General features: G+C 42.6%; 1 protein-coding gene across 1 annotated transcript; it reads right to left on the bottom strand.

The window, feature by feature from the left end:
- Positions 1-1,014: 1,014 nt before the first annotated feature.
- Positions 1,015-15,452, bottom strand: LOC116908729 (hepatitis A virus cellular receptor 1 homolog). The gene is made up of 6 exons (XM_032912072.1): positions 15,404-15,452; positions 11,917-12,252; positions 5,987-6,036; positions 3,895-4,003; positions 3,139-3,172; positions 1,015-1,524 (listed from the first exon to the last, which is right to left on the bottom strand). Exons 1-6 carry the CDS (start codon positions 15,450-15,452, stop codon positions 1,350-1,352), a joined length of 753 nt encoding a protein of 250 aa, XP_032767963.1. The 3' UTR covers positions 1,015-1,349.
- Between the last annotated feature and the right edge of the window lie 640 nt (positions 15,453-16,092).

The following is a 16,092-nucleotide window of genomic DNA, read 5'->3' as shown; positions in this document are numbered from 1 at the left end:
TCTCTGGGTTGTGCAAGTTTGTTGTGAGTGTCTGTGTGTGCATTTCTCCTGGTTTTAGATTTATAGAACATGGGCGAGGTGTATAGCTCGGGGTAGACTGCTGATATTGCATGGTAGAGGCTGGGATTGGTGATGTGTACCGCATTGCCTGGGAAACCACGCCCGTAGATCTTACTGGAGTGAGAAAGCCTTGTGTTACGGTTCTACATTAGACATAAACTACCCTGGTGACTTGGGCCTAGGCCTGTTTTCTGGGTTTCTGCCTTCTCTTCCATCCAAGGGTGATCACACAAACTTTTGGCTTTCCCGTTCCAGAAAAATGTCCCCTGCCTTGAAAATAATTTTGAATATTCACAGGATTTAGCAAGTAAGATGTGGCCATCATTTCATTTAAAAAGATAATTATCCATGTCTTATATGCCTCAGTGGGTAAGTCTAGGAACACTGAGCATCAAGGCAGAAGTGCAGTGGAAATAGCACTAACGAACTCAACCCTGTGCCCCATTATCTTCCCAGATGCTGCCTGGTCCATACTCACCATGGTAGTCTCTCCTGACCAGAAACACACATTCTTATCCTAAGGTCGACCACATTACAATGTATCATGTTTCAGGAGCCATTAGAAAGCATGGGCACCTGTTTATCTGCCAGAGAAATTAAACCTGCAGCTCCCATGATTTAAGCCCCTTGGGGAAAGTTAAGAAAAATGACATTTTGAGTTACAATAAAACATAATCATGAAGTACTTCTAAATTAAGCTTTGCGCTCTTCATTTCCAGATTTTTATATCTAAATTCTTTCCCTCCTTTTTAAAAATATAAATGTACGGGCTGGAGAGATGGCTCAGTGGTTAAGAGCACTGACTGCTCTTCCTGAGGTCCTGAGTTCAAATCCCAGCAACCACATGGTGGCTCACAACCATCTGTAATGAGATCCGATGCCCTCTTCTGGTGTGTGAAGACAGCTACAGTGTACTTATATACATAAAATAAATAAATAAGACTTTAAAAAATATAAATGTACATATTTATTTAAATATTTTATGTTTATATACACACACACATACATATATATATATGTACTTATATTTCTGTCCTTTTAATGACTTTAGTAAGATAGAAGGCCATATATATGTACATATACATTTAAATACATTCACACACACACACACACACACACACACACACACATGTACATACACTTATACTCCCGTCTTTTTAGTAAGATAGACGGCCATTTCCTGGATTACTATGGCCATGCTCCCCACTGCCAGGAAGTGGGATCCTGAGATAAACTGATACAGAAAACAGCCCTGCAGCTCAAAGAATTCTCAGCGCAGTTACAGTCCATCACTTCCTTCTGCAGGTTTGGAATGTTGTCATCTCCAAGGGCAACTGGGATTTAACCCTTGGGTGAGCACTGTCTTCAGTGACGTAGACTACATCTTCAGCTGGGAGTTGCGCTATACTTTGAAAAGCTTCGTTGTGATAAACATGGAAGGAAACTGAGCCGCATTCAGAGTTGCTGAAAAAGAGCAGGAAGGTCACTTTTCAGATCTGAGCAGATTTTTTTTCATTCATGATTCAGCATGATTTTGAAATCAGCATGAATCATGAATTATTCAGGACTGGAAGGGCCCCATTCACAAAACCATAACAGTGAATGAATAGTACCACACAGAGACCTGGCAGTAAGTCATAGAAAAATTTGTTTAGTAAGCATCAGACAAACTAAGAAATAGTAAAACAAAAACAGTTCGCATTGGCATACATTGATGTAGTCTTGTACTAGAACACGAAAGTGGAAAGTTTAAAAGACAGTTATCTAACTCCAGAGTTACCTAGTCAGGATGTACATTTTGGAATTGAGCTAAGAACTGGATGTCTCCTGTCATTTTCAGCTTATAACTGTGACCCTACAGTTAGAAGGGCCTGGTAAAGGATTTGGAGGGCCTGGTGACCCATGCTACATTCCTGAAATACTCAGAAAGGTAGAAGGAGAGAACCAGCTCCACAAAGTTGTCCTCTAACTTTCTCAAGTGCCATGGAGCCTGTGTCTATACACACATACATGCCACCAGCAACTCCTCCCACCACAGTAATAAATAAATTCTTGCTAAAGAAAATAGAAATGATTTTGAAATCTGCATAGCATCTGCATACTCTAACATTAACATGGAGTGGGGAAATGGGTAGAATAACAAACAGTGCCTTTCCACAGGGGCTGGCTGTCTTGGAAACAACTGCAAAGACGACATGCATGGCCCACACTTGCATACAGCACGTGCACAGAACATTAGGCGCTACAGGGAAAGGAAATGATTACTAGAGAGAACTTCTGGGGTTTGTGGTTCAGCCTTTCCCATAAGCTATAGGAGGAGTTTTTACTGTGGATAGTCATAGTGGGTTGGGATTTGAGCTTCTAGAGCTCATAGAGGAGCAAATCATAGAAGGAAACTGACTTTAAGTCATGGGTAGTGATTTGACATGGTGGATTTTGTCATCTCTACACTGGCCATCACTGCTACTGAAATGTGGAACTGAAATAACCATCTCCGTTCAGCCACAAGAAGAAAACTTGTGCTGAGAATTCCAAAGAAGTTGGGACAAAGCTTTTCTTTGCTTGGGTCCATGTGTACAGGTATGGAAACAACATAGGGTCAGAAAGCTCAGATGGTGCAGTGTGACAACTGACAGACAATGGTTTTCAGGGGATTATTTTGATCTCATGTTTGTATTTTTTTTTTTTTTGGTTCTTTTTTTCGGAGCTGGGGACTGAACCCAGGGCCTTGCGCTTTTTGCTAGGCAAGTGCTCTACCACTGATCTAAATCCCCAACCCCTCATGTTTGTATTTTTGTAGGTTGTATTTTTCTCCTCCCTCCCCCCCTTTTGAAAGGGAGAGAGAATGTAATGTTGGGCGGGTAGGAAAGTAGCATTGAGGAGATGGCAGAAGGGAAGGAACACGACCAAAACGTATTACATAAAAAAAATAAATTGGAAATAAGTAAATAAAAAAAGAGGGGGGAAATGAAGGGGAGCGGGAGAAAGAGAAGGAGAAAAGAACGGGAAGAAAGAAACCAGGAGAAATCTTTAAGACTGCAAGTCCCGAATCAACGGGCACAGGCTAAGTCAGCTTACCTCTCTTGGCTCTTCTTTCTTCTGTGTCTGCACTCTAAAGTGGGAGGGGCGGGGAGTTGGGAGGAGTTAGTTGAAAGGAAAATTGAACATGTCACCAAAATCATCCAATGATATTTTCTTCTAATTAAGGGTCTGTTTTTACTGAACTGTTCCCTGATATCCATGGGCCCTACAGGACGTATCTTCTCTTCATAGTTTCATGCATTCACCCACATAGCATTCCTAACACGCAAGAGTGACATCAGTAAACTGCTATTCACCAAAGTGGGAAAGAAGGAGAAATCTAGGATTTTAAATTGCTTGATGGAAAATAAGCTAAACATGGACTCTCCAAGCAACCTGAGATACAAGGTTCTACTAATGGTCTCTTCCATTAGGGACCCTATTGAAAGTGTCACTAATGCTACCACCTACTCCTCATCCTCCTTCCTGTCAAAAACAGACTCCCATTAACCATCCTCACTCGGGGAGAATAAACAACCCCTAGGGCCACCTTAAATAATCCTTATGAATAACCAAGTTCTAAATATTAGGGGAACCATCCTGACCTTTGACAGGCATATTCTTATTCCCAAATTTCTGCCCAGTCACGTGAAATACGTCAGTAATGATCTAATGTATGGTGTCTGGAATAGTCAATGGCTGACATTCCTGAAGGAGTAAAATATTTTGCCCTACCAAAATTTCCTTGGATTTTTGGGATCATGGAGACCCAGACCCATTCCTGACATTGGGAACTGCAATAAAGTCACTTACGTATGACAGTTGGGATGCTCGCAAGGATCAGCAAGAAGGCAGACACAGAGATTCCAATACAGAGACCCCTAATGGGGATCTTCAGGGGAGTTTCCGTAGGGACCACTTCCTAAGGAAACATCAGTAGTTGAAGAGACTCCAACCAAGATAAGCAGAAAACACATCCCATACCTCAACCTAGACTTTTCCCACCTTTGCCAGTGACTATCATAGAATATTCAAGTAGAAGGTAGTGCACACCTTGATTCCCAACACTTGGGATGCAGAGAAATACCTGAGAGCTCCAAGACAGTCTGGTCTACGTAACAATTCTAGGACATCCAGAGCTTTATAGAGAGACCATGTGTTTAAAAAATAGAGAATAGTGCATGCAAGTAAAATCCAACAGAAATCTGAGGTGTTACCAAGCTGTGGAACTCTAGACAATGCAAACTTCAAAGTGTCTAAGAGGAGGATGAAAAGGTTTCCCATGTAGTTTGAAATGACATCATGGTTGCATATCTTGAGAGTGATGATATCAGAATTAATATCCAGTAGCTTATTCCTCTATGGAGAAAAACAATGCCTCCTATCAGATTGCCGACAATCTGATGTTACAGATTGACTCAGCTACTAGGTCCACTCTGTCTTCGTGGATTCTACCTGTCTTATAAAAGGCAATTCGAGATTATACATTTTTTTCACTTAAAACAGGTATGTAGCATGTATGTAGCCATACTATGTAACCACGGCAAACCTGGAATCCTCCATGTAGACCAGGCTGGCCTCTAACTCAGAAATGCACACGCCTCTGCTCCCTGATAATTGGAACTAAAGCCACAGTCTTATGCCAGGCAGGATCTACATCTATATAAAATCACTCAGGAGAGGCTGCCCGTGGACACAGCCTGGTTAGCATTGTGTGATCAAACAGAAGTGCTTCACCCTGATGAAGGTGACTGGGAATCGCCACCTATGAGAATAAACATGAGAAGGCTGGGCACCACCCAATGTCACTTCATAGCTCAGCACTGATCTGCTAGCCTTAAGAAGCCATTATACTACAAATTTAACTGCATGAAGCAGACCATGAGATCAGGTCTTTGCCCCTTTATAAGCCTCATCTGTGGATCACAGCCCCAGCTTCTTTCTCTGTTTAGTCAGTGAGACCATGGACACATTAGCTAAGCTCTATGCGCTCTCTCTCCCTACATGCTCAAACAACATGTTCAGTAAGGTTCTTGGGTAAAGTATTTTCAGTTACTTCTTGACAAACACTGTGGGGAGTATGGAGTAATGTGTGTAGGTTTTGAGACAGGATCTCGTGCATTCTAGGCAGGCCTATCACTCACTATGTAGCCAATGTGATGAACTTGTGATCCTCCTGCCTGCACCTCCTGAGTGTGTGGATCACAGCAGTGCCTGCCCTGCCCACTGGAACATTTACTTTCTATCATATTTTCCTAGTACATTTTGAATTTAATTCTAAATTATTTCTTCATGCTGGTAAAGACAACTGTGTGAGTTCAGGTTCAACTCTGTCATGCAGGACTGTGCTAAATCCTGCACGAGTCTGCTCAATTAATAGTACTTACAACATGGAATGGTAGTTTCTGATATTGCACTTAGATACACAAATATGGCGTGTTAATTTATTCTCCTTTGGTTAGCTCATTCTTTTTTTAACCTAATTTTTAGCTTTAGAGAATCAGTCAATCTCTGGGCTACTACCTCCCTCCATTGTTTCGTACAATATCATTTATTGGACATATTTAACAAACTTGCTTCCCAGTAACCATTTTAGAGTTGAATCCTTTCCTCTTTTTCATGGAATTATTATCATATATTTAACGGGATTTTTGAGACAGGCTCTCACAATATAACCCAAGATGCTTTGTTTGTCCAGACTGTCCTCATACTTGGTATCTCTTATATCAGCTTCCTAAGTTCTAAGATAAAGGCATAAACCACGATGCCTGACCCTTTTTCTGTACTTCTACTTCTTTTGAGACAAAAGTCTATAAACTAATTTGACCACATATTTATAGGCAACATGATTCCAGAAAAGGAGACAAGTGGATCTCATTATCAGCACAGAAAGAGATATGCTTACAGTGTGGTTATTCCAAGGGTGGTTTGAAGATGTCACAGTCTCAGTCCCAACTGCTCAACAAGAATCAGAACAAATCATAATTACAAAGATGCTAGATATTTTTCACTACTGACATTACCCATATTCACATATTCACACCATCTTCTATGATGAATTGAAAGTTAAATAGTATAGGTATTAGAGGTGCACAGAGCATCACACTAAATAGTTTACTAAATTGTTCTTCAAGAAAACAGTTGTGGGGTTGGGGATTTAGCTCAGTGGTAGAGCTAGAGTGCTTGCCTGGCAAGTGCAAGGCCCTGGGTTCGGTCCTCAGCTCTGAGAAAAAAAAAAAACAGAGAGAGAGAAAGACAGTTGCACATCTTAATTCTCCTCTCCCTCTCTCTCTCTCTCCCCCCTCTCCCTCTCTCTTTCATGTGTGTGTGTGTGTGTGTGTGTGTGTGTGTGTGTGTGTGTGTGTGTGTGTGTGAAAACATACAAGTACAAGTACAAGTAAATGCAGGCTTATCTCAGTTGTGGAAGAGTTTAAGGTCCCACCTTATCTGTCCTTCCATTTGAGCTGAGGGTGGTAAGTGCACAAAGGCCACACCCACATGCAAAGGTCAGAATGCCTCTACTCAGTATGAGTGGTGCTGCCATGATGTCTATCATAGGGCACTGCACCTCGACCTGGATCACAATTTAGAAATCACCCACAAGTCCCATGTCTTCTATAATGTGAGGATTAGGTCGTGATATGGCAGGGGAGCCACTGAACTCCATTCCTATATCAGGGTGTTCTGAGCCATCTATTTTTGAAACAGATTATATATTTTGTGTGCTTTCAAAAGTCTGGATGTCAAATACAGGATTCTTGTTCTGCTGAGTAATTACAATAAATAAATGTCTTATACCCTAACCATGAACCCCTCAATTAAATGGTATTCATTAAAAAGCACATATCAGATGATTACACAGTTCTAAGTCTATCAAATGACAGACATCATGCACAGACAAAGCACATGCACAGGACCCACAGAGTGAGTGGAAATACCACAGGTCTATGGAAGTCCCAACGACTTCTGAAGCTGCCATTGCCCAACATGGATAAAGTTAGGCAACTCATGGCCCTCTTCAGTTCCAACATTACTATTTACATTTTAGTCATTGAGAGAGCCCTTCAAGGAACCAAAGTGCAATGGCTAGGTTTAGGCAACATCTACAGTCCAGGCTCAATTGTAGTCTGAACCTTAAGTAAGACCTTCTCGATAAGGAAGCAAGATAAAAATTTAATTCAACACTGACACTAGAGGCAGAGGCAAGAAAATCTCAATGACTCCAAGGCAAGTTTAGTTTAATGAGCTCCCTGCCAGCCAAGTTGAGATCCTGTCTCACAAAACAAAATCCAACTTGTCGCACCTCAGCAGGTCACACGAACATGTAAAATGGCACTTCTTTTCTAAATCTCAGTTTTCAATAAAGGTGGTAACTTACCATTGTTCTCCCAAGAGAACCCAAGAACCCTATCCTCTGAAGCACCGAAAACTAAGTATTGAAGTGTTGTGTCAATCCTGAGATATCCTCATTGTCCTATAGTGTGTGTGTAGCTGCCTGGAACAAATTTATTTTGTCTTGTTGTTCCCACAAATCTTCATGCTTTAAAATCACAGTTGTAAACTAGAGCCCCCTGCGAACTCAGTTTTTAACTCAGTTCTTCAGAGTCCTCCTTGTGGATGTTTCCACAGGCCAATAGGAGGCAAGGAAATCTATGTATACCATCGGATTGCTCAAACAACAATAACATTGCTGGCCCTTAAAATCCAGTCCTAGTCCATTAATGGTTGGGTTTTAGGAAGTGTAGGTGCTTCAGTCCTTCTTAGAAGCACAAAATGCTCATAGGTGGAAATATGGAGACAAAGTATGGAGCAGAGACTGAAGGAAAGGCCATCCAGAGACTGCTCTACCTGGGGATCCATCCCATATGCAGCCACCAAACCCAGAGACTATTGCGGATGCCAAGAAGTGCATGCTGACAGGAGCCTGATATAGCTGTCTCCTGAGAGACTCTGCCAGAGCCTGACAAATACAGAGGTGGATGCTCACAGCCAACCATTGAACTGAGACTGGGGTCCCCAATGGAGGAGGCAGAGAACTGCACTGAAGGAGCTGAAGGGGCTTAACAGCCCATAAGAACAACAATACCAACCAACCAGAGCTCCCAGGGACTAAACCACCAACCAAAGAGTACATATGAAGCAACCCATGGCTCCAGATGCATGTGTAGCAGAGGATGGCCTTGTTGGGCATCAGTGGGAGAAGAGGCCCTTGGTCCTATGCAACACTTGATCCCCAGTGTAGGGGAATGCCAGGGTTGGGAGGTGGGAGGGAGTGGGTGGGTGGGGAGTACCCTTGTAGAAGCAGGGGGAGGTGTGGGATAGGATGCTTCTGGAGGGGAAACTGGGAAAGGGGATAACATATGAAATGTAAATAAATAATGTATCCAATAAAATAAAAAATAAAAATAAATAAATTAAATTAAGAAAAGAAAATGTTCACCTGTTACATACAGGAAGCTGTAGATAAAATTCGACCCACCTTCAAATTTTAAAAATTATATTTATTTCTGTTTCCTCTCTTTCTCTGTGTGTGTGTGTGTGTGTGTGTGTGTGTGTGTGTGTGTGTGTGTGTTTATTTGTTTGGAATTTGCCATGGGCAAAGTTTTTTTTTTTTTTTTTTTTATTAACTTGAGTATTTCTTATTTACATTTCGAGTGTTATTCCCTTCCCTTTCCTGGTTTCGGGCAAACATCCCCTAATCCCCTCCCCCTCCCCTTCTTTATGGGTGTTCCCTCCCCATCCTCCCCCATTGCTGCCCCTCCCCCAACAATCTAGTTCACTGGGGTTCAGTCTTAGCAGGACCCAGGGCTTCCCTTCCACTGGTGCTCTTACTAGGATATTCATTGCTACCTATGAGGTCAGAGTCCAGGGTCAGTCCATGTATAGTCTTTAGGTAGTGGCTTAGTCCCTGGAAGCTCTGGTTGCTTGGCATTGTTCATAAGGGTCTCGAGCCCTTGAGCTCTTCCAGTTCTTTCTCTGATTCCTTCAACGGGGGTCCTATTCTCAGTTCAGTGGTTTGCTGCTGGCATTCGCCTCTGTATTTGCTGTATTCTGGCTGTGTCTCTCAGGAGCGATCTACATCCGGCTCCTGTCGGCCTGCACTTCTTTGCTTCATCCATCTTGTCTAATTGGATGGCTGTATATGCATGGGCCACATGTGGGGCAGGCTCTGAATGGGTGTTCCTTCTGTGTCTGTTTTAATCTTTGCCTCTCTATTCCCTGCCAAGGGTATTCTTGTTCCCCTTTCAAAGAAGGAGTGAAGCATTCACATTTTGATTATCCGTCTTGAGTTTCATTTGTTCTAGGCATCTAGGGTAATTCAAGCGTTTGGGCTAATAGCCACTTATCAATGAGTGCATACCATGTGTGTTTTTCTGTGATTGGGTTACCTCAGGATGATATTGTCCAGTTCCAACCATTTGCCTACGGATTTCATAAAGTCATTGTTTTTGATAGCTGAGTAATATTCCATTGTGTAGATGTACCACATTTTCTGTATCCATTCCTCTGTTGAAGGGCATCTGGGTTCTTTCCTGCTTCTGGCTATTATAAATAAGGCTGTGATGAACATAGTGGAGCATGTGTCTTTGTTATATGTTGGGCCATCTTTTGGGTATATGCCCAAGAGAGGTATAGCTGGATCCTCAGGCAGTTCAATGTCCAATTTTCTGAGGAACCTCCAGACTGATTTCCAGAATGGTTATACCAGTCTGCAACCCCACCAACAATGGAGGAGTGTTCCTCTTTCTCCGCATCCTCGCCAGCATCTGCTGTCACCTGAGTTTTTGATCTTAGCCATTCTCACTGGTGTGAGGTGAAATCTCAGGGTTGTTTTTGATTTGCATTTCCCTTATGACTAAAGATGTTGAACATTTCTTTTAGGTGTTTTCAGCCATTCGGCATTCCTCAGCTGTGAATTCTTTTGTTTAGCTCTGAACCCCATTTTTTAATAGGGTTATTTGTCTCCCTCGGTCTAACTTCTTGAGTTCTTTGTATATTTTGGATATAAGGCCTCTATCTGTTGTAGGATTGGTAAAGATCTTTTCCATGGGCAAAGTTTTGAGGTCAGAGGTCAACTTGAGATAGTTGTTTCTCACCGTTGAACTCGTAATCAAACCTGGCCACAGGCACCTTTACCCACTAAGCCATTTCACTGGCCCTCAATCCCCTTCCCCTTAGAGGACCAGCTAGTAATAAGTGTCTTGGCCTCAGAAACCAAAAAGTAGGTGTTTAGGGTCAAGCATTCCTGTCAAACAGTGTGAAGGTCAATGGGACAACACGGCAAGAAGTGGGCTTGGCTATGCTGCAATAAATCTATTCACACCAGTGAGTCACAAGCACGGCCTGTCCAGACTATAGTTTCTGGATGAGTAATATAGAGCCAGAGGGTTGAGCACAATCTAAAACCTGCCCTGGAGAGTAAAAAACAAAAGAAAAATCTTTAGAGAAAAAAGCAACCATGCCAAAAAAAAAAAAAATCTAATCAGAGGATCACAGTAAGAGCATAAGAAAGAATCAGTTTAGGAGCTTTTCTTTCCTTGCTGTGGGGCCTTTTTTCCCTCTCAGGTAGATGGGGAAGTGCAGAGGGGCTGATGAGCGTCCTGAGACGATATGTCTGAATTACAAGAAAAAGTAGACTTCATTGTTAAGGATAAGGCAGAGCGTCTCTTGTGACCCAGTGAGGAATCAGACAAAGGACTTTTAAACACTGACCAGTGAAGGAGTTTCTAAGCTTGATAACAGTTGAGTATTAATAATCTCAAGCACTTTTGCATGGGGACATAGGCTTTTAATCCCGTCACTCAGAAAGCACAGGCAGTTGGGTCTGTGGGAGGCCAGGCTGATTTACATATGGACACCCAGATCAGCCTTACTATACAGTGTTATCCTGTGTTAATAAATGAATGATAGAATGAATGACAGAATGAATGAATGAATGAATAAATAAATGAAAGCAAAGTACAGGCCTGAGCAATTACAAAATAATGGTTTGAGTTCGAAAAGAATACAGGCAGGTACCATTGGCTTCTCCTGTCTTTGTAAGCCATTAGTAAAGGAGAAGCATGAGAGGAAAGCACAGCCTAATGATTTGACTCCTTTTATGACAAGGATGTCCACATCCAAACGGAAACTTTAATGATTTAAGACGTAGGGTCTTCATGAACTTCTCAAAGTTTTAAAGGTATTGAAGGAAAACACTTTCCCATGTGAACATTTTTGTAGGTAACAGGATAATCTTGTGATAGGATATGAGGACTATTTCAAAACCCAAGGCAGGCAGGCAGGGAGTGGAACTCCCCACCTATACCTGTGGCCTGCGCTCAGAAGGTCAGCTGACCACTGCGGAAGGCAGCTCGTCTGCGCAGCCGCACCCTGCATAGCCTGCTTCTCAGCGTAGATCTGTTGAGCTTTTATAGTGTTGAGAACGGCGTTTTGACTCAGAGACAAAATATACCCTTCAGTTCATGACATGCCAGCTTAAATATTCCCCCGACTGTGCTTTAGGGTGGAAAAGTAAACACAGTTTCATGAACCAACGGGACTATCCCAAGTACAGTGAGGACACGGATCCTGACTTAGCTCATGGCCTTAAAGACATTTACATCTGGGTGTGGTGGAACTTACTTGTATTCTCAGTACTAGAAAGTTAGAGGCAGGATAACCGGGAGGACACGGCTATCAGAGGTCACCCTGAGATACATGAGATTATGTCATTAAAAGTAATAAAAAGCAAACGTTAAACCACAAGCATATTTATAAGGGCCATTGTTTCCTTGTTAGGGGAAAAGAACAAAGTATTAGCGAACAGTGGATCCGGTTCACAGGCGAGCTTACCTGGTTGAACCTGCAGTGAGGTGGTCAGTGTCTGCACACCATCCCATCCCTTCATTTCCACTCGGCAGCAGTAGAGACCGCTGTCACTCTCATAGGTGTCCTCGATGGTCAAGGATGCATTTCCTTGAAGAAGCTGCGCGTTGATCTGGTAACGACTGCTTGTCTGATAGATTTGGTTTCCATCAGTCCAGACAAGTGTTTGTCCACACGTATCAGAAGCACATTCGCCTCGGCCCCAGCACACGGACTCTAATTCATTAGACACTGGATACATACATGGCAATGTGACAGGCTGACCCACCACTCCATGCACTTCCGGGAAGGAATCCACAGCAGCTGTGGGTAAAGAGGAAGGAACGGAGAGTGAGCTACGTTTTTCTACAATTATTTTCCTTCTTTATTTCTTTCCCATTTTTTTCTTTCTGGCTCAACTGTGGATTAAACCTGACACAGGATGCACGTCTCTATGAGCCCCTTTTATACATTTTTATTTGGAGACTTTTGATAGCTTAGCATTTTTACTATAAATAAATGTCTGTTAGCTAATCCTTCCATGTGATTATATAATGGATATATATGTGGATAAAACAATTTTCTGCAATGTATTATAATCTAATTATAGCTACTTAATTCTTTTTGTATTTATTTATGTCCCTTTCTTTCTCCCCTTTTCTTAGACAGATCTCAACATATAGTTCTTTCAGGCCTAGAACTCTCTATATAGATTAGGCTAGTGGGGAATTGGCAGACATCTGCCTAATTCTGACTGCTAGGATTAAAGGCATGATGGACTTCTTGAATTGTTTATAGACAGAGACTTGCTCAGTAGCCAAGGCTGTATTGTGCTTAATAACCTCTGGCCTCAGACTCCTGAGAACTGGGACTATAAGCATCTTCACTGACAGTGGCTCAAATTTTTAATTTAAAACATTTTAAAACTGCTCTCCCAGACACTGTGCCCAAAGATGGCTTCCTGAAAAAGTTGACCTTTGAAGGTGAAGTAAAGACCAACCTGGGCTTATAAGACCCTATCTCAAACCAACCCTAGCCGTCCCCTCAATGCTATTGAAATGAAATCATTAACTCTTCAGCCTCCTCCGCTATATAAAAAGCCCAGGGTTTGTCTGTCTGTCTGTCTGTCTGTCTGTATGTCTGTCTGTTCAGCATTGTTGGTGAAAAGGTAGAACTTTACTAACTTCAACATCAATTTTCAGAATGGCTTCTGTTTCTTCACATGGTTTTTGTTGGTGTTTTTGTTTTGTTTTGGTTTTGTTTTTGTTGTTGTTGATTTTTTAGACAAGTTCTCACCATGACCTCAGTATTCACTGACCTCAGTATTTAGAACTGTGTGTGTACAACAGGCTGCCTGGATTCATGGACATCTGCCTGCCTCTACCTCCCCAGTTCTGGGATAAAATTGTGCACCACTAGGCCAAGCTCAGAATGGGTTTTATAAAACCTTCAGGAGGGCTGAGACTTTGGGATCCTCAAAACTGATCCCAAACAAAAACAAAGCAAAAGCAAAAACAGCACCTGAACACGGATTCCCCTTCTTATGTGTTGGTAACATTCCAGAAACTGAACAGCACTCATAATGTCCACAAAATCAGAATATTAAACCAAGAATTAAGTCATGCAAATTTTAAACCTAGTGCAACAACTTTAATATGCATCTGTCGAGAGGATGGACAGAATTCCCTATTACCAGTTGCTTCCACATGAGGGAAATATGAGGGCTGATGATACAGCTCAAGGATGCCATGCTCGCCTAGCCCATAGCAGCCCCTGGGTTGGATCCCAGCACAGGAAGAAATCAATAAGCAAACAACATAAAACAGTGAGCTATGGGACCACTGGGTGGTCACTCACATTCTGGCTTTGCCTGTGTCTAGCCTTTGCATCTGGAACATGGTCTAGAAAACACGTGCCTTCACTTATAAGTGAATATTAGACCAAAAGCTTGGAATACCCAAGGAACAATTCACAGGTCATTTGAAGCTCAAAAAGAAGGAAGACCAAAATGTGGGTGCTTCAGTCCTTCTTAGAAGGGGGAACAAAATACTCACAGGAGGGAATACAGGGACAAAGAGTGGAGCAGGGACTGAAGGAAAGGTCACCCAGAGACTGCCCCACCTGGGATCCATCCCATATGCAGATACCAAATCCAGCCACTATTGCTGATGCCAAGAAGTGCTTGCTGACAGGATCCTGATATGGATGTCTCCAGAGAGGCTCTGCCATCGCCTTACTGATACAGATGAGGATGCTTGCAGCTAACCGTCAGACTGAGTATGGAGACCCCAGTGGAGGAGTTAGAGAAAGGACTAAAGGAGCTGAAAGGGTTTGCAACCCCATAGGAAGAACAACAATATCAACCAACCAGACCCCCCAGAGCTCCAGGGACTAAACCATTAACCAAAGAGGTTACCACTAACCACTAACATGGAGGGACCCAGGACTCCAGTCGCATATGTAGCAAAGGATGGCAGTGTCTAACATCAATAGGAGGAGAATCCCTTGGTCCTGTGAAGGCTCGTTTCCCCAGTGTACGGGAATGCCAGGGTGTTGAGGCGGGAATGGGTGGGTGGGAGCATCCTCATAGAAGCAGGAGGAAGGATGAGGGAAGATGGGAGAGGGCCAAAGGGGATGACACTTGAAGTGTAAATACATAAAATCCAAGAAAAAAAGAAAGCACATGCCTTGCTCAATAAAATGAGTGTGTGACGGGTATGTACTTCTCGCTACGACACTTGTGACATGATTTTTGCCTAATATTTTTTCAGAATCACCAACATATACATATCATTATACAAAACTCTAAGAAACATGTGCTAAGAACCAATGACCTTCCTCAGTCCCATTTCCTAGAGATTAGATTGTAAAATTTAGAACGTGTACCAGCTATAGAGGCCCACGCCTATAATCTCAACTCTTGAAAGATAGAGACAAGAGGATCAGAAGTTTCAGGTCATTCTCAGCTATCTACCTTGTCTGGGAACAGCCAAGATTATCTTGGACCCAGTCTCAATATACATGCATACATACATACATACATACATACATACATACATACATACACACACACATACATATTTAATTGACTCTTTTCCCCTATATACAGAGTGTTTTCAGTTAGCATGTTTTAATTGAATAATTGAAGGTAAGGGATTCTTTTAAATGGCATGTGGGCCAAATGGAGGTTAGTTTGCCCTTTCATATCCTTTCTGCAGCCCACATGTGTTGACCATAACAGATACATACATGTACTCATCCGTACTTGAATATTACATACAAGTACGTGCATTAGCCCCTTACCTGGCACCTTATGGATCTTATTTTTTAATTCAGGTAGGTTTAGAAATTTCTTTGGGGCTACAGTTTCACCCTGGTTCTTTACTCACTATATAACCTGTGATTCCACCCCCAGGGAAAGTATTTGTCTGAACCTCCATCCACCCAGGTATCCCTCTGCTCACCCCTGACTTACCTGAGAGAAGGAGTAGGAGACCTGAAATGAGGACTCGAGGGGGCATCATGATGGTGACCTGCAGGACAATGAGGAGACACTCTGACTGGCTGTGGCTCTCACCACGCTGTATCTGAGAAGGTCTCTCATCCTAACTGTCTGAATCACATAGGCCTCTCTGCCGGAGCCTCCTGTCCTCCTAAACACTCCTCTTTCCTGGTCCTTCCCCCATATAGCCTTCAGCCTCACTCCTGGTCTCAGCACAAGTAAGACATAAACAGAGAAAAGTTGAAGGCAGAGAGAAGAGTGTGCTCCCTTCACAGAACCCTAAACAAGGAGCAGCCTTCTAATGGGGGTGCACTTGCCCTCTGGTTGACTGTGGGTTGTTCCTGCTCAGTAGCCAGAGTGGTTGGTCCCTAAGCCTCAACCAAGTTCAGTATTAGCAAGATGGAATGAGGAGAATGTGAAACATTGTTTGTAACCATGTTGTCCCATACAGGTCAAAGACGGGTTTTGAAGATGTTCATCTGTTGTTGTAAAATTATAAAAAATAAAAGGCTGTCTTTTACCCACTCTAGATCCGGCACCACAATGCCCCAAGATATCTGGTGGATATCTTAATCTCAGTCAGAAAAGCCTCTCACCCACTTTGCTCCATCCCATATAACACTGCCGATGGCCTCGGTCTGAGCCTGACAACAATCTCTCTA

The sequence above is a fragment of the Rattus rattus genome, chromosome 9, assembly GCF_011064425.1.
Source record: "Rattus rattus isolate New Zealand chromosome 9, Rrattus_CSIRO_v1, whole genome shotgun sequence".
In the NCBI taxonomy this organism is placed as follows: domain Eukaryota; kingdom Metazoa; phylum Chordata; class Mammalia; order Rodentia; family Muridae; genus Rattus; species Rattus rattus.
Note: the sequence above shows the minus strand (reverse complement) of the source record. Positions and strands in the feature narration are given on the sequence as shown.